Source organism: Cetorhinus maximus, chromosome 13, assembly GCF_964194155.1.
Source record: "Cetorhinus maximus chromosome 13, sCetMax3.hap1.1, whole genome shotgun sequence".
In the NCBI taxonomy this organism is placed as follows: domain Eukaryota; kingdom Metazoa; phylum Chordata; class Chondrichthyes; order Lamniformes; family Cetorhinidae; genus Cetorhinus; species Cetorhinus maximus.
The window spans coordinates 9095942-9121795 of record NC_135891.1 but is presented as its reverse complement, the minus strand read 5'-3'; the positions used below and the strand labels follow the sequence as shown (position 1 = coordinate 9121795).

The window sequence follows — 25854 nt, the reverse complement described above, 5'->3', positions numbered from 1 at the left end:
ATCACTGGCCCTCTATCCAGCTCTACCTGTCCCACCCCCCTCTACCAGATTATATTTCACCTCATTTCTCTATTTCCTTAGTTCTGATGAAGAGTCATACGGACTTGAAACATCAACTGTGTTCCTCTCCGCAGATGCTGTCAGACCTGCTGAGTTTTTCCAGCTATTTTTGTTTTTGTTTCAGATTACCAGCATCCACAGTAGTTTGCTTTTATCTCCAGAGCATTACTGTGTCTCCAGAATACAAGTCCAGCAACAATGCCACTATATCACCGCCTCCCCCAGGAATGGTACTGAACACTGTGCAATCATCAGCAAGCATCTCCGCTTCTGACTGTATGGTGCTGGTAGTTCATTGGCTGATTAGCCTGACCTCGGTCGTTGGTAAGATTTTAGACTCCATTATTAAGGATGAGATTTCAGAATACTTGGAAGTGCATGGTAAAATCGGGCAAAGTCAGCATGGTTTCATCAAGGCGAGGTCATGCCTGACAAATCTGTTAGAAGTCTTTGAAGAGGTAACGAGTAGGTTAGACAAAGGAGAGCCAATGGATGTTATCTACTTGGACTTCCAGAAGGCCTTTGACAAGGTGCCACACAGGAGGCTGCTCAGTAAGATAAGAGCCCATGGTGTTAGAGGCAAGGTACTAGCATGGATAGAAGATTGGCTGTCTGGCAGGAGGCAGAGAGTGGGGATAAGGGGGTCCTTCTCAGGATGGCAGCCGGTGACTAGTGGAGTTCCACAGGGGTCAGTGTTGGGACCACAACTTTTCACTTTATACATTGATGATCTAGATGAAGGAACCGAGGGCATCCTGGCTAAGTTTGCAGATGATACAAAGATAGGTGGAGGGACAGGTAGTATTGAGGAGGCGGGGAGGCTGCAGAAGGATTTGGACAGGTTAGGAGAATGGGCAAAGCAGTGGCAGATGGAATACAACATGGGGAAGTGTGAGGTCATGCACTTTGGTAGGAAGAATAGAGACATAGACTATTTTCTAAATGGGGAGAGAATTCAGAAATCTGGAGTGCAAAGGGACTTGGGAGTCTTAGTCCAGGATTCTCTTAAGGTTAACTTGCAGGTTGAGTCGGTAATTAGGAAGGCAAATGCAATGTTGGCATTTATTTCGAGGGGACTAGAATATAAAAGCAGGGATGTGCTGCTGAGGCTTTATAAGGCTCTGGTCAGACCACATTTAGAATATTGTGAGCAATTTTGGGCCCTGTATCTCAGGAAGGATGTGCTGGCCCTGGAGAGGGTCCAGAGGAGGTTCACGAGAATGATCCCAGGAATGAAAGGCTTAACATATGAGGAACGTTTGAGTACTCTGGGTCTATACTCAATGGAGTTTAGAAGGATGAGGGGGGATCTGATTGAAACTTACAGAATACTGAAAGGCCTCGATAGAGTGGACGTGGGGAAGATGTTTCCATTAGTAGGAGAGACTAGGACCCGAGGGCACAGCCTTAGAGTAAAGGGAAGACCTTTTAGAACAGAGATGAGGAGAAGCTTCTTTAGCCAGAGAGTGGTGAATCTATGGAATTCATTGCCACAGAAGGCTGTGGAGGCCAGGTCATTGAGTGTATTTAAGACCGAGATAGATAGGTTCTTGATTGGTAAGGGGATCAAAGGTTATGGGGAGAAGGCGGGAGAATGGGGTTGAGAAACTTATCCGCCTTAAAAATATGCAAAGACTCTGCTTCCACTGCCTTTTGAGGAAGTGTTCCAAAGACTCATGACCGTCAGAAAAAGATTTCTCCTCATTTCTGTCTTAAATCAGCAACCCCTTATTTTTAAACTGTTCTAGATTATCCCGCAAGAGGAAACATCCTCTCCGCATCCACCCTGTCAAGACCCCTCAGGATCTTAAAGGTTTCGATCAAGTCACCTCTTACTCTTCTAAACTCCAGTGGATACAAGCCTAACTTTACATCACTTTGTTGATGATTGAGGGTAGATTGTTGGAATGGTAATTGACTGGATTTGCCCTGCTCTTAGTGGACAGGACATACCCGGGCAATTTTCCACTTCCTCTTTTAAATTTCGCACAAATTCAGAGATCGACCTCTTACTGTTGTGTGCGGTCAGCTTTCCCAGTGTGAGCAGGAGAGGTTAACGCATCAACGATTATCACATTGTTATAAAAGTGCTCAAGTGCTTCATTGATGGAAATTATGAAAAAAAAATGATATAGTATCCACTTATTACACGACGCACCCTGCAATAATGTGCAATAGATGTGCGACTCAAAAATTAACACTGAACAAAAAATACAACTGCTTTTAATTGAAATTGACAAATATACAATCAGTACGTACACACAATAACTCAAATGTAGTGTTGGTGCTGCTACATAGGTTTATCAAACATATTTACATCAACTTGTCATTTTGTATCATAGATACAGTCCTGTACAAAACCACAACAGAACTAGCACCTGCCACAGAAGGGACCAACAGCTTGGCCAATCCCCTTACTCTTGTGGATTTAGCTGAGTTACAGTACAGGCTTTAGTGGGAAAACAGGGTTCGCTAACAGACACTGAAGGCACAGCAACAAATGGTTATTGAATTGTCACGTTAGCTGCAGTCAGTTGTTACTGACGGAATGGTCAGCTGGAGGTCCTGGCAAAGCTACACTGCAGCAAGAATTGTCCACACTTTATTTGGCAACTTAGAATTAACGCACTGATCCCTTAATAGCACGGTTGGTCTTGTGTTTAGCAGAGCGTAGGGCGCATGGAGGGGCCACACCAGGCATCAACTATGTGGTCTCAATGCTTTCACCTATGAGACAGACATGTGCCATCCAAACCATGTTGTCCGCAAGTACAAGGGGCATGTGGACATGCCGCCCTTCCTCCACCATGTTTTTAAAACACCAAGAGGGTGCAGTCAAACACTGCCGTCAGATAAAATAAGAGATTTTTTTTGACGAAATATATACACTGTATTTTACCAGATGACAGTGCTGAATTTGAAATCTAATCCTTCCAGTGCCAAGTATCCGGCTATCCCATACCATCCCATGCTACAGGTCAGTCAGGAACCATGAAATCTGTTTGTTCCCTCTGTAAACACTGAAGAGGCATTAAATGTAATCAAGTAACAAGTGGTGCACATCAGGTTCTTAGAACAACAATCTCTTGTCAGGAGAGAGAGAGCTGTCACACTGCACAGCCTGAATTTACATTGCAATAGTCAGTTCTAGATCAATATTCTTCCAGGTAAGAGGAAGAAAATGATAAGGAAAGATAACAGTTCAGTCCAGACTCTGTTGCTGACCCTTATGCATTCCTCAAAAGCACCATTGAGAAAAAAAATCCTTCAGTTTTGTACAATAATCGGGCTTTTGGTGGGCACAATCCACCAAACTCTGGTGTTCCTTCAGATTCACCATGCAAAAGTGAGTCTTACTGTACTGAGGCAATATTGGGTGAGTGGCTCTGTATTCTGCCCAACTTGGAGCAAATCACCACAAGATTCTTGCCAAGTAGATTATTCTCCTCCCCCACCACCCCGACAATTGGTAAGCCCTATGGTCCCCAATTTTTAGGAAGGATAAGTCAAGGGAAAGGGACCCTAAAAATCAACCAACTATCAATACAGCATTAATGTTACATCCCATCACAAGGCTGACAGTGGAGAAATAGACCAGAAGTCTACGGCATCACTGAACAAGCCATGAATGCTCTCCACACCCCCTCCCTTGAGATAGCCAATCTCTAGTCTCTCAGATCACAGGTAATCCTGGTTTTGTCAACAACCTCCGGCTGCAAATAAGCTGACTGGAAGTTATTTTCCATTCCCTCCCGAGATGTTTGGAAGGCTGATTGTGAACAGGGGGGTGAGGGGGGGGTCCACAGACTAGGTTGACCAGCCCACTGTCCAAAGACACACCATCACGTCCTGTCGCAAACACTGAACGACAAGAGGAGTACACTTTCACATACACCTCATTTGAAGCCTGAGACACTAACTTCGGTCAGGAAACCTCTATGCCTGTTTTCTGGGCACAATCTAGCAACCCCCAGTCTCAAAAGGCTTTCGCCTCAAATCACCTGAACGAGGAAGGGTGCAGAAGTTTAAAGTCACTGTCCAATTCACAGAGAAGGCACGCAATGTGGCCTTTACCTTTTCAAAATACATTTTCTTTTTATAAACGGTAAGAATTTCTACAATTCTGTGTCTGCGTCCTCCCGGTAACTATCAGGGACCAACTGGTCGGTCAATGGTCCTGTGCTGCTGTTGAAGGTCACGGTGAAGTTGGAGCTGAACCAGGGGTGATACAAGATCTCGCCGGCTGTCAATCTCTCAGTCGGGTTCCGCCGCAGGATGCACCGGATGAGGCATTTGGCTTTGGGGGAAATGTTGTCCGGGACGGTGTAGAACCCTCGCCGAATCTTGCTGAAGAGGGCGGCTGGCTCCGTGTCCTGGAAAGGGTAGCGGCCCACGAGCATGGTATAAAGGACCACTCCCAGGCTCCAGACATCTGCAGCTTTCCCCGAGTATGACTGTTTGGTGTTAAGGATCTCCGGCCCCACGTACGCAGGGCAGCCGTGCTTATCCATCAAGGAATCATCCTCTCCCTTCAGGACACAGGCATCATCCAAATTTTCAAGCCTCAGTTTGTTTCTGGAAGAAAAGAAAACGCTATTTAGAATATGCGTTTGTAAACATTAGTTTAAACCCGCTCAAAATGAGTGAAAGGACTCCATTCGAACTAGACCGAACTGAAGCATGTTTCACCAGGGCATAGGTTTCTCGATACTTGCTTTTCTCTTGCTGCAAGCTAACTACCATGTTTAATGTGTATTAAAACTTACAGAAGGGCATCTTAAGAGTTGCAGTAATTGCCAGAATGTTTCTTAAAGGAACAATACATGTCAGAAAGACCAGCGCTGTTGTGTAGGCTGCTCCCCAGTCCTTGTACATAGATACAAGGTTAAATTTGAGAGAACAAGTGAAACGTTTTAACTGAGGCTGTAGAATTCAGTTCCAGGGTTACTGACTGAGGCCAAGGTCAATATTTCAGATTAGATTGAATAGGGGAAACAGGATGGCTAAATGTGCTTGGGACTATTTTCTGGTCGGGAGGGTAAACATCAACGTGGACTGGCTGGGCCGAATGGTCTGTTTCCCTTTTAACTTCTCTCCGTCTGAAACTAATGATTTTCTGTGGCCCGGTGGGTAGTAGCACTCACGTTTGAGTCAGGAGTTTTTGGGTTCAAGCTCCACCCCAGAGACTCGAGTACATAATCCAAGTGATACTGCCAGTACAGTACTGAGGGAGCTCTGCACTGTCAGAGATGCCATCTTTCAGGGGTGGCTGGCCCAGGATTTTCTGCACTCTCTCTGCTGGGAGCGTTGAGTCAGAAAATCACCCCTTAACACAGAGCCCTGTCAGCTAATTCTATTACGCACAAGATTATGGAGCAGTCTTTAATCACTCCAATCTTCCTCTTTGCCCAATTTATGCTAATTTTGACCCTTGTCTGCTGACTCTCCCTCCCAGACTCTTTCAATCTCCCCGTCTCCCTCTCCCCTTGGCCAAGGCAAAAGACCCAACAAGGTCGTCACTTGAGGCTGCCCAGGTATCATTTCACCTAGGATGTTAATAATAGCCAGTGGGGTCTCGACTCTGCTTTGAAAGGACTTGTATTTATATAGCACCTATACGACATCAGAACATCCCAAGCCACTACACAGCCAATGAAGTACATTCCATTGGTTAATTGTGATTACTGTTGCAATGTAGGGAAACAAGGCAGCCAAAACTGTGCATAGCAAGATCCCATATACAACAGCATGATAAGAACAGATAACCCTTTTCGAAGTGATGTTGGTCAAGGGATGAACATTGGTCAGGATACCAGGGTGAATTCCCCTCTGCTCTTCCTCAAAAGTAGTGTCATGTAGGTCCACCTTAGTTCAAGCAGAGGTCCCACACACACAAAGTTTTGTTTACAGAGATGTTTGTTGCATGGATCTGAGCCTCCACAACACCCCCCTCCTCCCCACCCCCACCCCAAAACTCACCTCTGTCTGTTGGCGAATACGAATTTCCTCAGCTTGAGGTCCCGGAGCACAATCCCATGTTCGTGACAGTGCGCCACTGCCTGTGCCATCTGCCTGAACAGCGTGGCAGCCTCTTCCTCGCGGAGCCTCTTACATGTCCGCACATACGAGTGCATGTCACCGTGGCCACGCTGGAAAAGGACGTAGGCCTTGCGGTCTCCAGCGATCACCTCGGCCATCTGACCCACATTCGGATGAGGTGGGAGGCGGGCGTAGGGTGCAATCACCTCACTGTAGCGTTTCATCGCAAACACCTGCAACACAGAGAGAGAGGGAAGCCGGTGAAGACAACAGCAACAACTTCCATTCAACCTTCCCAAAGCTGGTCATAGGACTGTAAGTCAGATAAAATGTCAACAGTGAGTCACATAAGGAGATGTCAGAACAAGTGAGCCAAAGGCTTGGTCAAAAAGATTGGTTTCGCACACACTTCCCAGAGGTTCACCCAGGAACACCACAGAGCGCAGGGAAAAATAACCTCTCCGTGCTCCCGGAATGGGGAGAGTTTGGAAAAAAGGGAGACTGGAGAGGGAAAGCAGCAGGGGGAAAGTATTCTTGTGTGGGACAGGTGCATTTATTGAAAGGGGAAGAATTATAAAGGAATATAAAAAGACAGGAGACAACACAGGATTTGTTTAATCTGTTACACCACAGGGTCACAGGAAGTGACCATTTATAAGAAATACTCGCATCAGTAATTGTGCTGTGGTTAGTGGTTGCAGGCTGTGCTGAAAGGTTGGGTTCGAGAGAGAGAGAAGTGAACACAGTTCAGGGACTTAAACTCTCCCTCCATAAGCCCTGGGGTCCCTGAGTCCAAGTGTCCTCCCTCCTGTGGCCCAAGATACTGAGGCCAGGAATAGGACCGGGTCCCCGCATGGTCCTCCAGGCAGTACGCAAAATACCGGTCATTTACCCAGCAAGCACCCCAGTCTTTCCGCTAACATTAATAACCATACCTTGCAGATGTATTCCTGTTCTGTGTGGGTGTGGATGGCTCTGTAACAATTATTCGCCTCTGTGGGATTGAGCAGGAGGTACGGTCCGATCCGGGAGACGCTGTTGTCGTCATCGGAGGAGGAGGGTGTTGGGGATGGTGAGCCAAGGCACGGGGACAAGGCAGGTATGGAGAGCTGACTCAAACGGACTCGCTTGCATTTGGGAAGGTCGGGGTCATCAGCATCATCAAAGTCTAACCTCTTCAGCCTGGGAGGGAGTGAGGGCAGCGATCTCTGGGCGTTCACACTCATAAGGATCTGGGGGAAGAAAAAAAAAGGACAGTTTTTACAAAATGGCTCCAAAGTTGCTTTCAGAGGAACAGGAGGAGGAGGCGGCCGTTCAGCCGCTCGAGCCTGTTCCGCCATTTAAATTAGTTCATGACTGATTTGTACCTTAACTTCATCTACCCACCTTGGTTCCAATATCCCACAACAACCTTAACTAATAAAAATTTAATCAATCAGCCTCAACGGTAGGAATTTTCAATTCAGCCCTCCACTCCCCTACACAACCAGCTGAGGGGAGAGAGCTCCAGATTTCCACTACCTTTTGTGTGAGAAAGTACTGATTGGCCTGGCTCCCATCCCATCGTTATGCTGCCTTGTTTTGGACTCCCCAAAGGAAATAGTTTCTCTCCATTTACCCTACCAACTCCTTTGTTCATCTAAAATTTACCGCCCCGCCCCCAATATTCAAAACACTGCTGTCTGAAGTGATACCTGTGTCCTATCGTACAGGCGACAGGTCAACTACAAGTCCTCACTAGCCCAAACACGTTACCAAACTCCTGATACAACCAAAGTCAGAGGGCCGACTGCTGTCCAACAGTGGACCACTCACGTTGCAACCCAAGTTGTGCCAGGGGCATCTTGAACCTTCAGCCTAATGCTCGTGCTGGTACTGCACAATAGCAAAAAAAAAAAGCGGTGACTAGTGACCATGCTTTCAGCTGCCCAGGTTCTAAGTGCTGGAATTCCCTCCCTCAACCCCTCCGCCTTTCTTTTCTCTTTTAAGATCTACCTCTTTGACCAAGCTTTTGGTCATATGTCCTAATACCTCCCTAAGTAGCTCGGTGTCAAATTCAGTCTGAAAATCACTTTTGTGAGGCAAGTGCCTTAGGATGGTTTACTATAATAAAAAGGTGCTATATAAATGCCAGTTGTTGTCGATGATGTCACTGCCCTTTCTGACTGCTCCCCCTTCCCCACCATAACTGCCTTTGCAACCACATCCCTTAATACCTTTGATTAACAAGAATCTAACAGAAATTAAAAGTTCACAATTGACTTAATATACAATTGTCATTTGTGGAGGAGAGTTGCAAACTTCCATTGCCCTTGTGGTCATGTAGGAATGTTTCCTAATTTCACTCCTGAAAGGCCTGGGTCTAATATTTAGACTATATCCCGTAATCCTAGAACGTCCAACCAACAGAAATGCCTTCTATTTATCTAACCCATCAGGAATTAACATCATGCAAAACTTTAATTAAATCACCCATAGTCTTCCCAAATTCAGGGAGTAAAGCCCTAGTTTGTGTAACAATTATCCAGATAATTGATGAGTGAGAATCCTGTGAGCATCATCTCTCTCCACAGATGCTGTCAGACCTGCTGAGTTTTTCCAGCATTTTCTACCTTTGAACTTGTATTTTGTACCTTATTAAATTAATATTTCATATGCTTAAGGGAGTTCCCATGTAACTATCACCTTTTTGGTTGACAAGGGTTGTGAAAGACAGACAGGAAAACAGCCTCAGCCTCCACCAGGTTTTGTCTCACAATCATGTGGCTTGGAAATTCCAATTTTGCACCGCTTAAGGTGAAGTCTGAAGTCAAGAGGTTCCATTGTAAAATGAACCTAAAATCTCAATTCCAGCAGGTATAGGTCCATGGCACAAAACCGACCAGAAATCGGCACTGCTTCGAGTGCAAGTTGTCAAGTGAAAATGCCACATTGATACAGCAGGTGGTGCTGGAATACAGTGGTGGCGTGCGACTGATTGAGACAACACAACTCCAGAGCTTTATCCGGTAACCACCTCTGCACCCCCTCCCCATAGAAAGCACTGAGACACTCCTCCAATCCCTACCCCCCCCAACCATCACCACCCCACACACACTGTGCCCCCCACCACCCCCCAGCTCTGCTCCTCCCCAATCCCACAAAAGAAACACATATCCATCCATCTAGGTCTATTGCTTCATCAACCCTCCTGCTGAATGCAAGAGACCAGACTCAGATCTCTGACTCTCGGCAGCCTCGTGAGATGGGCAGCTTCTGATGAATCACATTCAGGATGAATTGAGTAGTCAGATAATAAATCACTGCTCAGCCAGTCAATCATTGCCAATGCTAAGAGCATAAGGACATGTCTCATCTATGAATGGCAGTGACTGTCTCACTATTTGTGCTTACACATAACATTTCCATTAATATTTAATAAGCTCCAAATGGTTCCAGGCATGCAAAAAGAAACCCTTTCATTATTGCGAAAAAAAAGTCTGTGTGTTTCACACACCTGGGGGGCAGTGACTCTTGTTTGTTCCTGAACAGTGAACCTTGAGCTGGAAAGGCTCTTTTGGAGTGATGGCTTCACCCCTCCCTGTCTGTGTAACCCGCTTCAGCCTACAACTCCCCGAGATCTCTGTGCTCCTCCAATTCTGACCTCTCGAGCAGCCCCGATTTCAATCGCTCCCCCACTGGCAGCCCTTTCTTCAGCTGTCCCGGGTGCTAATCTCTCTCTCTCTCCTTCTTTAAGACACTCCTTAAAATGTCAACCCCACTGACCAAGCTCTTGGTCACCAGCCCCAACGTCTCCTTGCATGACTTAGTGTCTACTTTCTGCCTAATAATGCTCCTGTGAAGTGCTGTGGGGCGTTTTATAACGTGAATGATGCTATATAAATGCAGGCTGCTGTTAAGAGTGAGGCAGTTTAGATACAAATCTGTCCCTGGATGGAGTAGGTGCAGAATCCACCACAAAGCATTGGCTTTGGTTAGAAAGGATCAAACAAAGAGGCCATGTAGCCCGATTCGAAGGGTCTGGAAAGTGGAAATGGAACACACTCCACACACACATGGGTATGAGGAGCAGGGGAGCAGCTTGGTTTAAAGGATCACCCCACACCTACGTTGAAAACTCAAAAGCCATTTATTCCAATTAAAGGCCAGAAGTTTTCACAGATAGGAGGCCCCATTAACAGGTAACAACCACAGGATGGCAGAGAGCCAAGGGAGGTGGTGGAGAAATACTAGAGAATACCCTTTCCTTAGAACATGCAACAGGAGAAGGTCATTCAGCCCCTTGAGCCCATTCGGCACAGGACGGCTGAACTGTATCTTGACTCCATCTACCTGCCTGGTTTTGTTACCCTCAATACCTTCACCCAAAACTTTATCTATCCAAAGAGTCGTCATTTTGGACTCAAAACATTAACTCTGCACAGATGCTGCCAGACCTGCTGAGTATTTCCAGCACTTACAGTTTTTATTTCAGATTTCCAAACAACCACAGTCATTTTCCTTCTAAAATCTAGCAATCTCAGTTTTCAAGGTTTCAACTGAACCCCTTGGTGGTGGGAAGAGTTCCAGATTTCCATGAGTGTGTGTGTGTGTGTATAAAAAAATGCTCTCTAATAAAGGGCCCTGAACAGCCTAACTCTAATTTGAAGATTATGCTCCTTTGTTCTGGATTCTCCCCGCAACAAACAGAGGGACTAGTTATTCCAATCTGCACCTAATCAGATACTGCAACACGCCAAGGTCCGGCCATCCCGGGGAAGGGGAAGGGGAAGAGGAAGGGGAGGAATGAGTTCACATTGGGGGAGAGGAGAGGGGGGTGGGGGGGGGGGCAGGAGATAGGGGGGGGGGAGACAGGAGATGGGGGGGTCGGGGGGGGAGAGACAGGAGATGGGGGGGGTGGGGGGGGGAGACAGGAGATGGGGGGGTGGGGGGGGAGACAAGAGATGGGGGGGTGGGGGGGGACAGGAGATGGGGGGGTGGAAACAGGAGATGGGGGGGTGGGGGGGGGAAACAGGAGATGGGGGGGTGGGGGGGGAGACAGGAGATGGGGGGGTGGGGGGGGGGAGACAGGAGATGGGGGGGTGGGGGGGGGAGACAGGAGATGGGGGGGGGAAACAGGAGATGGGGGGGACAGGAGATGGGGGGGTGGGGGGGGGGGACAGGAGATGGGGGGTGGGGGGGACAGGACAGGGGGGGTGGGGGACAGGACAGGGGGGGTGGGGGACAGGACAGGGGGATGGGGTCTTGTTCTTAAAACAGCGCAGCGTAAAGTACAGAGATCCCAGGCATGGTCGTTCACTGCTACACAGTAACACAGCGTCAGTCCCGGGACAGAAGCAACATTCACCACCAAGAGTCAAACATCCCCGGCTACCCTTTAACATGACAGAGAGGGGGGTGGGGGGGGGTTCGACAACGCGTGATTCCAAATACGAAGTTCACACACACAAAGAGAGGCTTCAAACAAAAACCAACCCAGAACTCCCAAGTGAAAACCGTTACCGATGGGTGTGGGCTGGGGTGTGGGGTGGGGGGAGAGTGTGTGTAAGTGGAGGAAAAAGTTTGTATCAACTTCTGTAACATTAAAAAACTCCAAACAAACAAAAAAATTAAAAAAGGGGGCAACTTCTCCGTGACATACTCGCCAACTGGTCAAAAAGAGTGAAATAAACATGTGTATGTTTAATCCTCACCATTTCTCAACATCCCCCCCCCCTCCCCAAAACAAGTGGGACTGTGGAGAGGGGGAAGGTCGAACAAAGAGTAAAAACACCCTTTAGAAAACAAACACGCGATTCAATCCTAAACATTAACACCCAAACAAGTTTTATACACTGTTATTTTATTTTGTTTTTAAACAAAAAAAACTTACCTAAAGGTCTCGCTTCGTTACAAAAGTGGGAGATTCGCCCCGAGTAGTTTCGATGAGGAATTCCCAGTAACAAAGGAAATCCCGAGGCGGGTTTTTTTCCTTTTTCTCTGTCTGTGGGATTAAAATCCGCAGCCTGGGCTCCTGAATAGCAGGATTATTATTATTATTAATAACCTGTTTCCTCCCTTTCTCCTCTCTCTCTCTCTCTCCCACCCCCCCCCACGTTGCCAGCTCAGAATTCCCACGTGTGGATTCACAGGAGCCCCGAACTTGACATGAGACCCGAATCTTCCGCTGCACCCACCAACTTTAGCAACAAAGCGCCTTATCTTCCATCATCCGTTAACATTTTGATCTTCAGTGTAAAAGTTCCAGCTTCTTTCCAAGGGGGGAGGGAGGGGGGGAACACAACTTCTTGGTAATTCCACGAAGAATAACTACTTTTATCACAAAATTCCTTGGAACCAGAATAATGGAACTAAGAGTGTTCTCAGAAGGTCCTCTCTCCAGCTCTCTCCATGAGATTTCCAGGCGCATTAAATTGTTTCTCTTCTCTGCTTTCCCTGGCTTTAAACTCCCTCCAAGTGATTGAGTGAGTGTGAGTGGAGTGAGTGTGTCTGTCTCTCTCTGTCCGGCGAGCAGACAGAGTATGATGCGAGGCTGCCGTAATCTTGCTGAATTATTACACAGGTTTTTTTTTTACGCTTTCACTCTCACTCTGAACTGGCTGACGATGACTGGGCTGCCTATTGCAACATCCACCCTCCTCTCTCTGTGCAACACACAGAAACTATTGGCGACAGAGCAGAAAAGGGAGGGAAGAAAAGCACCCTGGTTCAAAGACAGTTTCCACCAGATTATAAGAAGTGGACGGGCAGTCCAAATATTGTCAGGACTCCCCCCCCCGCCCCCACTCCATAGACAAGGTTCGTCATATCCCACGTGCAGTTTTTGCAAAGCATTCAAAATAATTTCTACTCAGAAGTAACATTATGGACTGTGCCCACCACACAACAGCAATTATTTAATACGCCATCTGTGTACATGACATGTCCCCAAGGTAGTTCACAGGATTGTTATAAAACAAAACCTGACACCCAGTCAAATCATGGGCCAAAAGCTTTGTCAAAGCGGTAGGTTTCAAGGAGCATCAAAGACAGGGAAGTGAGGCACAGAGGGTTAAAGGGAGGGAATTCCGGGGGTTAGGGCCCAGGCAGCTGAAGGCACGGCCGCCAACGGAGGAGCGATTAAAATCGGAGGTGCTCGACAGGCCAGAATGAGAGGAGTGCATTTTTTTTATTCATTTGTGGGATTGTTGTCAAGGCCAGCGTTTATTGCCTGATTGCCCTTGAGAAGGTGGTGGTGAGCTGCCTTCTTGAACTGCTGTAGTCCATGTGGTGTAGGTACACCCACAGTGCTGTTAGGGAGGGAGTTCCAGGATTTTGATCCAGCGACAGTGAAGGAACGGCGATATATTTCCAAGTCAGGATGGTGAGTGACTTGGCGGGGATCTTCCAGGTGGTGGTGGTGTTCCCATCTGTCTGCTGCCCTAGTCCTTCGAGGTGGTAGAGATCGCAGGTTTGGAAGGTGCTGGGGAAGGAGCCTTGGTGAGTTGCTCCAGTGCACCTTGTAGATGGGTCACACTGTGCGTTGGTGGTGAAGGGAGTGAATGCTCAATGTGGTAGATGGGGTGTCAGTCAAGTGGGCTGCTTTGTCCTGGAGTTCACATAGGGTTGCAGTTCTGGGGGAGATTGCAGAGATTGGGAGGGGTGGGTGGGTGAGGCCATGGGGTTGGGGGGGGTGGGTTTGGGGGGTAGTTTAAAACAAGAATAAGAAATTCAAATTCATGGCTTTGCTTAACCAGGATCCAGTGAGGGTCAGCAAGCATACCAGCGGTGTCCACCTCCCTGCAGGCAATGCCGTGACTTGCTAAGAGTTTCCAGTATGTTTCATTTAATTTCAGATTCCCAACAGTATATTGCATTTGTTTTGAAGTTCCCATCACTCAGGATTGGATTCAAATCCAGTATCCCAGAACCTCACAGCTTGTCAGACCACAGCATCATTGGAATATTTATTCTGTTTGAGTCTCACATTCCTAGGTAGAGAGAACAGTGTAAATACTGACAGCCTCATGTGCCCCATGTTATTGATGTATTTACATGTACAATAGATTAATGATTACATCTGCAATTTATTGAGAAATCATTACAGTTTGCAATCTAATCAGGTTGCATGATAAATTAATGATTCACTATAAGAATTGCACCCTACAGTAATACAGCACAAATAACATCAAATGCTTTTAGCAGGTGAATGTCATTGAAATGTGTGCCTGAATATCAACTGGTCATTTATTAAACAATGTCCCCAGCTCCGCCTTACACAAACTCCAACAACATCAAGACCAGCTTGGCCCACATCCGGCCCCCATTGCTAAAGGCTGTTCATAGTTTTCACCTCTGATTCAGTCATGAGATCAAGCCTCAGGACTTGAGCACGAGGCCTAGGCTGACATCACGGTGCGGCACCGATGTGACATAGCAACGTGTCAGCCGTAGCTCGGAAAGGTCAGAAGGCTGGGAGACCCGTCTTGAGCTCCCGTTCTAGAGGCTTGAGCACTACGTCTAATCTGACAATCCAGCGCTGTGCTGAGGGAGTGTTGCACTGTCGGAGGTGCCATCTTTCAGACCAACCGTTAAACCGAGCACCCGTCTATCCTCTCCGGCTGTTTTGGACGGTTGTAAAATAAAGACTTTGAAGGTATCTGAAGAAGAACAACAGCAACTTTTAAAAAGTTCATTCATGTGATGTGAGCACCAGCATTTATTGTCCATCCCCAATTGCCCTGGTACAGAGGGCATTTAAGAGCCAACCACATTGCTTAGGTCTGAAGTCACATGTAGGCCAGACCAGGTAAGGACAGTAGATTTCCTTCCCTAAAGGACATAAGTGAACCAGGTGAGTTTTTACAACAATCATTTCATAGTTATTATTAGACTTTTAATTCCAGATTTTTATTGAATTCAAATTCCACCATTTGCTATGGCAGGATTCGAACCCACATCCCCAGAGCATTAACCTGGGTCTCTGGATTATTAATCGAGCAACAATAACACTACACCATTGCCTCCCCTTAAATTACATTTAAATAGTGCCTTTAACACAATGAAACATCCCAAGGTGCTTCACAAGAGCGTTACAAAACAAAAACACTGAGCCACATAGGGAGATACTAGGTCAGATGACCAAAAGCTTGGTCAAAGAGGGAGGTTTTAAAGGAGGAAAGTGAGGTAAAGAGGCTGAGAGGTGTAGGGAGGCACTAATGGTGTAGCCATTGTGATCGGGAATGAACAACAGGCCAAAATTAGAGGAGCGCAGATATCTTGGAGGGTCGTGGGGCTGGAGAAGATTACAGAGATAGGGACGGGGCCATAGAGGGATTTGAAAACAAGGATGAGAATTTTCAAATCAAAACGTTGCTTGACCGGGAGCCAGCGTAGGTCAGCGAGCACAGGGTTGATAGGGGAATGGGACTTTCTGCGATTTGAAACATGGATAGCAGAGTTTTGGATGACCTCAAGTGTATGTAAGTAAAATGCGGGTGACCAGGACTGTGTTTAAATAGTCGATTCCAATGGTAATGAGGGCGTGAGTGATGCTTTCAGCAACAGCTGAGCTCATACAGGGGCAGAGTCGAGCAATGTGACGGTGGTGGAAGTAGGCAGTCTTGGAGGTGGCACAAACAGACTGGCTTAACCTCAGACTGTTGCCAGAGAGAGGAATGGGAACGGAGTTTGCAGTGGGGACTGAAAACAATGGCTTCAGTCTTCCCAATATTTAGATGGAGGAAATTTCTGCTCGTCAAGTCCTGGATGTTAGATAAGCAGTCTGGTGATTTAGCAGCGGTGGAGGAGTTGAGAGCAGCAGAGGAGGGGGGAGTGGGGGAGGGGGGAGTGGGGGAGGGGAGAGGGGGAGGGGGGGAGATGGGTGTTGTCAGCGTACATGTGAAAATTAACGTTGTGCCTTTGGATGATGTTACCACGGAGCAGCAAGTAGATGAGAAATAGGAGGGGGCCCAAGGATTGATTCCTGGGGGAGACCAGAGGTAACGGTTTGGGAGCAGGAAGAGAAGCCATTTAATGTAGTTAATGGGGGAGATAGTGGTGTAGTGGTAAAGTCCCTGGGGGCGTGGGTTCAAACCCCACCACAGCAGCTGGTGGAATTTAAATTCAATTAATAAGATCTGGAATATAAAGCTAGCCTTAGTAATAGTGACCATGAAACTATCACCGATTGTTATAAAAACCCACCTGGTTCACTAATGTCCTTTAATGAAGGAAATCTGCCATCCTTACCTGGTCTGGTCTACATGTGACTCCAGACCCACAACAATGTGGTTGACTCAAAACTGCCCTCTGAAATGGCCTAGCAAGCCACTCGGTTCAAGGGCAATTAGGGATGGGCGACAAATGCTGGCCTTGCCAGTGATGCCCATATGACATGAAAGGATAAAGAAATAAAATAAGTCCCAAGACACAACGCAGGAGTGTTACCCAGCATGATGTAGCAATGTGTCAGCTGTAGGTCAGAAAGGTCAGAAGGTTGTAAGACCTGTCGTGAGCTCCCGTTCTAGAGGCTTGAACACCACATCTAATCTGACAATCCAGCACTGTGCTGAGGGAGTGTTGCACTGTCGGAGGTGCCATCTTTTGGATCAACCACATAAGGAGATAGTTTTAAAGAGTGCCTTAAATGAGGAGAGAGAGGCAGTGTGCTTTAGGGAGGGGGTTTCAGACCTTTGGGCCTAGGCATCAGAAGGCACGACCAGCAATGGTGGAGCAATTAAAATTGGGGATGTGCAAGATGCCAGAATTGGAGGTGTGCAGGTATCCTGAAGGATTGTTGGTCTGGAGAAACTTTCAGAGATGGGGAGCGTTGTAGTTAGTCTTTAAGGGATGGCAGCATACCATCACTAGAAGGGAGGTGTGTCATCTGATCCAATCTTAGTTTCATTTTGGCCTGTGGCAGAAAGCAGCACACACAGCTCTGCTGCTGATGTCTTCAAGCTTTCTATCCATGTATGTATGTTCTTATGTGCTTAGCCTCAATAAATGAACCCACAACATGTTTACACAATCGCTTACAAGTGACTGGTGCCTTTATATCATTGACATGGTATTAAGCGGTGGTCCAATGGCCCGGTAGCAAGTTAAGTACATGGTGGGCAGCCTTAGATCATGCTACATGACAAGAGATTACCCTCAAAGTTCTGGTTAGACCGCAATGGAATTGCAGCATTGGTGAGTGTTGAAATCGCAGTGTGGTGACTGCACAGAAGAGCTTTGAAGACACAGTGCCAAGATAGTGCTCAAATGAAGAGCCTGGTAAGCAGACAGATCCCTCGTGGTGAGATTTCAGCACATAGCCTGTCAGTTCAGTGAGCAGGACAGTGCGTCGAGAAGGTTAGCTCAGCTGGGAAAGGCGAGCGACTGGGGTGTTGGGGGGCGGAGGATTGATAGTGAGCGAGGAAGAGTCAAACTGAACAAAAACACAACAATAAAACCATCATAAAAATCGGGCCAGAGAAGGTTGCGATTATAGCGAGCGGAACTTCGCAATGGTGCGCAAGAGCGGCTACAGTGACACTCATCCCAGGTACTATAGGAGAAGGAAGGTCGAAGGGTTATTGTCAAAATTGTAGAGAAAATCCCCAGTTTGAATTGGGCATGAGGTCATGGAGGAATGTAAACATAATGATGAATATTTTAAAGTGGAAGGGTTGCCAGACTGTGAGCCAATGTCAGTTAGTGACCACAAATGTGATGGGCGAGTGGGATTTGGTGTGAGCTAGGATACAAGCAGCAGAGGTTTGATGAGTGAAGTTTTTGGCTTCAATCCCCCTTATTAACTTGTTAGTTTTCACTCTGGCTCAAAACACCCATCCATTTGTCACTGATTAGTTATTGTGAGGAATCCCCCATCATACTCAGTGACCTGCAACGTGACTACAGGGTGGAGTTCGAACCAACACTTGAGTTAGGAGTGTCGTTTACTGTAGATCCAGTGAGCAAGGTAATTTTACCAGTGGCTTAAGAATCCCAAATGCTTCAACAATGGGATATCCCAAAGAAATTGGGAGTATCGAGGGGTACGGAGCTGCATGAGTACAGAAAAGAAAAAATGGGGAGAGGGCAGTTCAAAAACAAAAACGAACAGCTCGGGTACAGGAACGGAGTAGTTTGGAATTTGAGCCTGTGATTTGCGTCTTTTCAGAGGACGATTGCGCAATCAGCTCGATTGCACAAAATTCTCCAGTTCTGTGGTGATGAAATCAATGCAACAATAACTTGAATTTATACAGCCCCTTTAACATAGTAAAACAATCCATGTCCAAATGCAGCAAGACCTGGACAATATCCAGGCTTAGGCTGACAAGTGGTAAGTAACATTCACGCCACACAAGTGCCAGGCAATGACCATCTCCAACTATCACCCCTCGACATCCTGGGGGTTACCATTGACCAGAAACTGAACTGGACTAACCATATAGATACTGTGGCTACAAGAGCAGGTCTGAGGCTGGGACTCCTGCAGTGAGTAACTCACCTCCTGACTCCCCACTTGCCTGGATGAGTGCAGCTCCCACAATACTCAAGAAGCTTGACACTATCCAGGACAAAGCAGCCTGCTTGATTGGCACCCCATCCACAAACATTCACAGTAGCAGCAGTGTGTACCATCTACAAGATGCACTGCAGGAATTCACCAAGGCTCCTTCAATAGTGCCTTCCAAACCCACGACCACTACCATCTTGAAGGACAAGAGCAGCAGATGGATGGGAATATCACCACTTGGAAGTTCCCCTCCAAACCACTCACTATCCTGACTTGGAAATATATCACCGTTCCTTCACTGTAGCTGGGTCAAAATCCTGGAACTCCCTCCATAACAGCACTGTGGGTGTACCTACACCACATGGACTGCAGCGGTTCAAGAAGGCAGCTCACCACCACCTTCTCAAGGGCAACTAGAGATGGGCAATAAACGCTGGCCCAGCCAGTGAAGCCCACATCCCGTGAATGAATTTTAAAAACGTAGCAAAATGTCTCACGGTGCTTAACAGGAGGGTTATCAAACAAAATTTGTCACCAAGCCACATAAGAACATATTGTGCACTCATTCACATCTCCTCTGGTAGTGCGGCCCTTCAAATTAAAAACTGCCTTTAATCACAAACCTGAAACCAGTAGACATCCAGTAGTCAGGAGCAGGCCATTCAGCCCCTGAAGCCTGTACTGCCCTTTTATTGTATCATGGCCAAACTGCACTTCAACTTCATTTTGCCCGTCTTGCTCCATATCCCTTGATACCTTTACCACACAAATAAAAACTTCTCCGGTTAAGGCAATGACCAGCGGCATTAACCACTCATTAATCTGCTTGTCAGGTTTTCATTAATAATGAAATCCTTTGGGAAGGATGGGAAGGCCTAGGAGAGGGTGCAGAAAAGATTCATGAGAATGGTTCCAGGGACGAGGAACTTCGGTTATGAAGATAGATCGGAGAAGTTAGGACTATTTTCCTTGGAGGAGAAAAGGCTGAGAGGAGATCCGATAGAGATATTCAAAATCACGAGGGGCCTGGACAGAGTAAATAGGGAGAAACTGTTCCCCACTTGTGAAAGGGTCAAGGATGAGAGGGCACAGATTTAAAGGAATCGGCAAAAGGAGCAAAAGCGACAGGAGAAAAACATTTTCACACAGCGAGTGTTTAGGACCTGGAATGCGCTGCCTGTGGGTGTGGTGGGGGCAGGTTCAACTGAAGCATTCAAAAGGGAGTTAGACTGTTATCTGAAAAGGAAGAATGTGCAGGGTTACGAGGAGAAGGCAAAGAGAATCGCACTAAGTGGATTGCTCATTTGGAGAGCCAGTGGAGACATGATGGGCTGAATAGCCTCCTTCTGCACTGTAACAGTTCTGTGATTCTATGAAAATTGAACAAGTAATATTGACATCTAGAACTGATGGATTTGGGAAGAGGGATTTCTCATCTGCAAACCCATCTCACTGTTCATGATGGATAATTGGGGTGATGAATTTCACTGTCCCCTCCCCACGTTCTGGGGTGGGGCCTCCATGTGGAGGTGACTGTTGTATATTTGATATATTTGATTTTTCCTCAGAGCAATGCAGAGATGACACTAGTTTCTAAGTGTGCAACTGGCTTATTTAAAAGAGTTTTAAAGTATTTCTGCAGTCACAAAGTGTCTGCACCATGCTTACAGCTCAGCTTCTAGTAGCTTCTCTGGTGTCTGTTTACTTTGCTCTGAGTCAACAGCCAGGATTAACCAATCAAGCACCATGCGCTTAGATCAGTTACAAGACTCACATAATCAAACACAGAACAACTGAACACTACAGTGATGGTAGTTCCTCTAGTTGTTACCTTGTGGTTGCCACCTTGCATTTCAGTCCAGTCCAGACTGGACCAGAGACTTGCCTACTGAAGGCCTTGGCTTTGGCTGAGTGGGAGGCCTTCACGCTGATTTGCAGGGCACTTCTGCCAATTTAAGACCCTTGTAGGGTGTCATGTTGCTTCCTTTGCGGCACCACCCCTAGTGTTTCCTGGCTGACATTGGCTGGGTTCCGCTTGATGGTTGGCACCATCAGGAAAGCAGACCAGGGGGCCGAGGAATTAGCACCCCCATACTCAAACTCTTCCCCAAAAGGGTCACTGTATTAGCGGACCATCAGAGTGGATTTCCCTCTTTAAGCGGCGGCATCCCATGTTTGAAGTGCACGTAGAAAGATCTGGGGGCGTATGTGCATGTTACTGGCTCATACGCATGGGAACACACGCAAAACAATTACTGTACATGCACACCAACAGCCCCCTTCTCAGGTTTGGCTACATGCATTCCAGGCATGGGCCCTTCCATTGTCGGCTGTGGTTCAGTAGGTAGCCTCACCCACTTTGGGTCCCCACTACCCAAGTCTTGAGCACAAAACCCAGGCTGACGCTTCAGTGCAGTACTGAGGGAGTGCAGGGCTGTCAGAGGTGCCATCTTCTGGATGCGACATTAAACTGAGAACCCATCTGCTGTCTCAGGTGGACATAAAAGCACTTTTTTTGAAGAACAACAAGTTAACCCTGGGGCCAATATTTAGAATCGTAGAATCATAGAATGGTTACAGCACAGAAGGAGGCCATTGGGCCCGTTGTGTCTGTGCAAGCTCTCTGTGAGAGCAACTCAGCCAGTCCCACATGTTTTCTATTCAGTTAAGTATCCCTTAACCCACAACCAAAACGGATTATCTGGTCATTATTAAATTGCAGTTTGTGGGATCTTGCTGTGTGCAAGTTGGCTGCTGTGTTTCCTACATTACAACAGTGACGACACTTCGTAAAGCACTTCCTTGGCTGCAAAGCGCTTTGAAACGTCTTGAGGATGCGAAAGGCGTTACACAAATGCAACACTTTCTGGGTTTTTAAAAAAAATTTTACCCAGCCTACCGATTTTCCCCGATGCGCTCCGGTCCCAGCGACGTCTTGTGCCGAAAACACTGAAGAAGAAGTCTCTCCTTTTAAAACAGTTGCGAAAAAATAAAAATAAGAGAGAGAGAAGGAAAAAACACAGGAGAGAAAAAGTGTGTTGGGGTTGGGAGGAGGGAGGGCCCGACCAACAAGAAATTAATGTTTTCAGGCTAGCTTTGCGAAGGCAATGGGTGATTGCACCATCTCTAACTTTACTGAAAGCTGCTGAGTGATAACATTGCAACATTGCACAAAGATTGCACATACTCTACATGTCCAGGGTGAAACAGGCGGAGCCTGGGAAGCTCTCATCATAAATAACACTTGTTGCCATGGCGAACATGAAGGGACTGAACTTAAAAGGCAATGTTTGAATGATGCGGTGACTAATTTATTAGCATTTTTCAAAAAAAAAGGGCAAAAGCTGGCTTTGGGCCTGCGTTTGAAATCTTTATTTAGAAGCTGCGTCAGCCGTCAATTATAAACAGGAGAGTTGGGGCTTGGCCCCGTTCTCGAATCCCATTCACGGACCCTCGATTTGGGCAGCTGAGCCAAGAGGCCTACATGAATCTTCTAGCGCGGGGGTCAATCGCACAGCACACATTCCGACGGCGACTGCACTTCTAAAGCACTTCACCGGCTACAAAGTGCTCCTGGGATGTCCTGAGGTTGCGAAAAGCACTGTGAAAATGCATAGCCTTTGCTTTTATATCCCTCCCAAGTTTATTTTGGGATCCTCTTCCTGAAAAGTAGCCGTTCTACAAGTGCTGGAAGTGTCTCCGCTACCTCATCCCATTTTTCTTATGTAGCCACCGCCCCCCACCCCCCGCAACATTCAGGCAGGATATTCAACTCTGGAATGGATCACCTATTATCCCCCAGTGCTGCCCCTTTGTTGCCAAGCATCCAGGCACTGGTACTCTGCAAGCCAGCAGCTCACTGGTGAGTAACCAGGCTTGTGAGTCATGGCTGACTGATCCTCTATCCAACCCAGAGGTGCCAAGGCCAAAGGGAATCACGCCCTAGCTGAGGTCAGCCCATCCATCGCAGATGAGGCGTTGAACCTGGGACACCTTTGACTGCCCTGTATGGCTGGCAGGGCAGTTAGGCCCTTCCCACCAACCAGTGGAAGTCGGTTTAGCAGGGCAGTGCATTTGAATTCCAAACTACTGGATTCAAATTCCTTAACAACACTATCTCAACATCTGTTACTATACTTAACCACATCCGAGACTGGTAGCATCTAGTGTCTACACTGCAGCACTACACTGGAAAAGAAAATCATGCCCAAATTCAGATGTGACCTCAAAGCAACAAAAAGACTTTATAAATAGAGGCATAGTGTCCTAAAGCCAGGAGGTTACACCCAACCTTTTAAAAAACACTCTTTTAGTCCCAGCTCTAGTGCCGTCTCCACACTTTAGTGAGGCTGTGAGGGCTTTGGAGAGGGTAGTGAAGAGGTCAACTTACAAGAATGGTTCCAGGGATGAGGGATTACTCATGTATACAGACTGAAGAAGCTGGGGTTGTCTTCCTGAGAGCACAGTAGGCTAAGAAGAGATTTGATAGAGGCGTTTACAATCGTGAAAGCATTGGATAGAGTAAATAAAGAGAAACTGTTTCCAATGGATGAAGGATCCGTAGACTGAGGGAACAGATTGAGGGTGATTGGTAAAAGAATCCAAGGTGACATGAGGAAAAGCTTCCGTACTCAATGAGGGTTTAGGATTTGGAAAGTATTGCCCGATAGTGTGGTGGATACTGGTTTTAATTATGGCCCTCAAAAGGGAATCGGATGAACTTGAAGGAGAGAATATTGCAGGGACATGAACAAACATGGGGGCACAGTCTCGAGATTAGTCAGGACTGAGATGAGGAGAAATTACTTCACTCAAAGGGTTTCGAATCTTTAGAATTCTCCACCCCTGAGGATTGTGGATGCTCCATCGTTGAGTATATTCAAGGGCTGACAGAGAATTTTGGTCTCTCAGGGTATCAGGGGGATATCTGGAGTGGGCAGATACATGGAGCTGAGGCAGAAGATCAGCCATGATCATTTTGAATATGGACCAGGCTTGAGTGGCCATAAAGCCGACTCCTGCTCCTATTTCTTGGGTAAAATTTTCGGGTCGGCTGTGATTGGTGGGCCTGGGAGCAGTTGGGGAATGGACCGCCAACCGCGATTGGCCCCCGGCCGCCATTTCATGCTGGCTGGCCAATTAACAAAGACTCAGCCTCAGCTACCAGGGTGGGTGGTGGGAGGAAGTCAGCGCGGGTGCAGGGGAGTGTGGAAGGAAAGCACCCTGAAGGCAGAGAGCTGACAAATTTAAAATCAGCAAAAACAGAATTTAAAATCTGGAAAAAAATGTCGACGTATCAGGATATCAGGATGAGTCACTTCAAAATACAGATGCTGAAAATTCTGTCCAAACATTTCAATCTGTTTTTTTTTTAAATTAATCTCAGAAACCTCATCCCGCCCTTGGAAGAGGTTTCCTCAAAAAGGCAAAGGCCGCCCGGCCGATTCGCCCGCCCGCCCACCGTAATGTTGGACGGGCAACGGAGAATCGCCATCAATTCCCACTTTAATGGCCTTAATAGGCCTCAATTTTTTGGCGAGCACACTGCTGACTCTCACCTGCGCCTGCCGACTGAAATATCTCCCGAGCGCGTGATGGCGTGGGGACGCTCGCCCGACATCATCCCGCGCTCGAGCGTGTCTGGCACGTGTCCGCACGCCGAGCGAAAAATTCTACCCCTTATGTTCTTACGTAGCAACCTTCCCACAAACGGCAGGTTGATAGTCACCAGATCATCCGCCTCAGTGATTATCGTTGAGGTATAAATAGACCAGAGAGAATTCTCCGACTCTTCTTTGGGTTCTGTCAGCGGAATCTCCCACGCCCACCTGAGAGGGCAGACAGGACCTCGGTTTGACCTCTTACCCAACCTTCGAGAGTGCAGCGCTCTCCCGGTGTTGGACAGGAGCGTCAGCCTAAGGCACGTGCTCACATCTCTGGAGTGGGGCTTGTCAGTAGTGAGGGGGAGGTGGTCAGTGGCAGAACAGGACTGTTTTCAGAGTGGTCTCCTTATAAGCTCAGAACCAGCTGGCTCAGAGGCTGTGCAATTTGCATCAAGATTATAAATAGCGGCAAGTCACCCATGACTAAAGGTCTAATCACACCTATATATTCAGAGCCAGCCCACACAACTAAACAGAGCCAAGAATACTTGCTACACTCAAGCCTGAAAATAACACATCTCCTTCAGTGCTCTCAACATCAGGTTTCCAATGGAAAAAAAAACCACTGGCCAAAATGATGGAACATTTAAATGCAAAAACCCTGACTGAATGTGTTCTTTAACCAATATAATATTTGCAGCTGAAGTCAATTTGCTGGAAGAGGCCTTGCTAAATAATATCAAGATAATTAGATATGCTTAAACAGTTTGAGGAAGCTCTGTGATCCATCCCTGTGCCTCTCTCCTTGGCTTTCTGCGTCTCTGTAAACATTTCAAGGGCGTCTATGAGCGGAGCCTTGTTTTGGTGCAACAGTGCCCATCCTCCAAGCTTTCGCTTTTGCATTCACACATTGCGCCGACGAGCACAGAAACAGGCCATTCAGCCCGACTGGCCTGTGCTGACATTCATGCTCATCCCACAGTGACCCTCATCCCACAGTGGCCGTAGTGTTATTGTGGCGTCGTTAGGAATGGCCCCCATCCCCAGGTGGCAGGCGGGCAGAGGCGGGCAGAGTCAGGGAGGGGGGCTCTGGAAAATAAAGGGGGAGCCTCATCGAGACAGGCCTTCCCACCCCCCCGACGTAGTCCTGTCAGTGGGGAGATTTCCCAGCAGCGGGACTGGGGGGGTGGGGTGTGGGGGGTGTAGTGGCTGCCCACGGAATGGAGGGTGGGGGGGGCAGCAAATTTCAGTGACTGAGGGCCCACCCAGGGCCAACTCTTCGCAGCAGCCGGTATCTTGCCGACAGCAGAGCAGCCCCCTCTGCCCTGCCCTCACCCCCACCCCCCATGTGGGGAGGCTGCCAGCTTCATGGAGGCTGCCTTCCTGTTGCAGCCCGGGTGGGTGGGGCATCAGCGGGGGGCTGCCATCCGAGCCTGAGGCTCCATGGTGCAAAGAGGGGGTCCGTGAGCAGGGGCGGCCACCAACGTGTCTCCAATGGAGCATCCAGGAGGGCCGGCCTGGTTGGCCTCTCAGCTTTGACGTACCGTCCTCCGTCCATGGGGTTTTCCCACCTGCCTCAGCAGTGCCCCCCACTCCTGATGGGGCGTCTGAGGCTCAAGATCTACGGCTCCCTCAGACTGACCTGGCAGCATCTACATCCTG

General features: G+C 47.5%; 1 protein-coding gene across 1 annotated transcript; it reads right to left on the bottom strand.

Annotated features, from left to right (window-relative positions):
* Positions 1-2267: 2267 nt before the first annotated feature.
* trib3 (tribbles pseudokinase 3) lies at positions 2268-12663 on the bottom strand. Its single transcript, XM_078554872.1, has 4 exons — positions 11972-12663; positions 7035-7331; positions 6040-6332; positions 2268-4635 (listed from the first exon to the last, which is right to left on the bottom strand). Exons 2-4 carry the CDS (start codon positions 7323-7325, stop codon positions 4176-4178), a joined length of 1044 nt encoding a protein of 347 aa, XP_078410998.1. The 5' UTR covers positions 7326-7331; positions 11972-12663; the 3' UTR covers positions 2268-4175.
* Positions 12664-25854: the final 13191 nt, after the last annotated feature.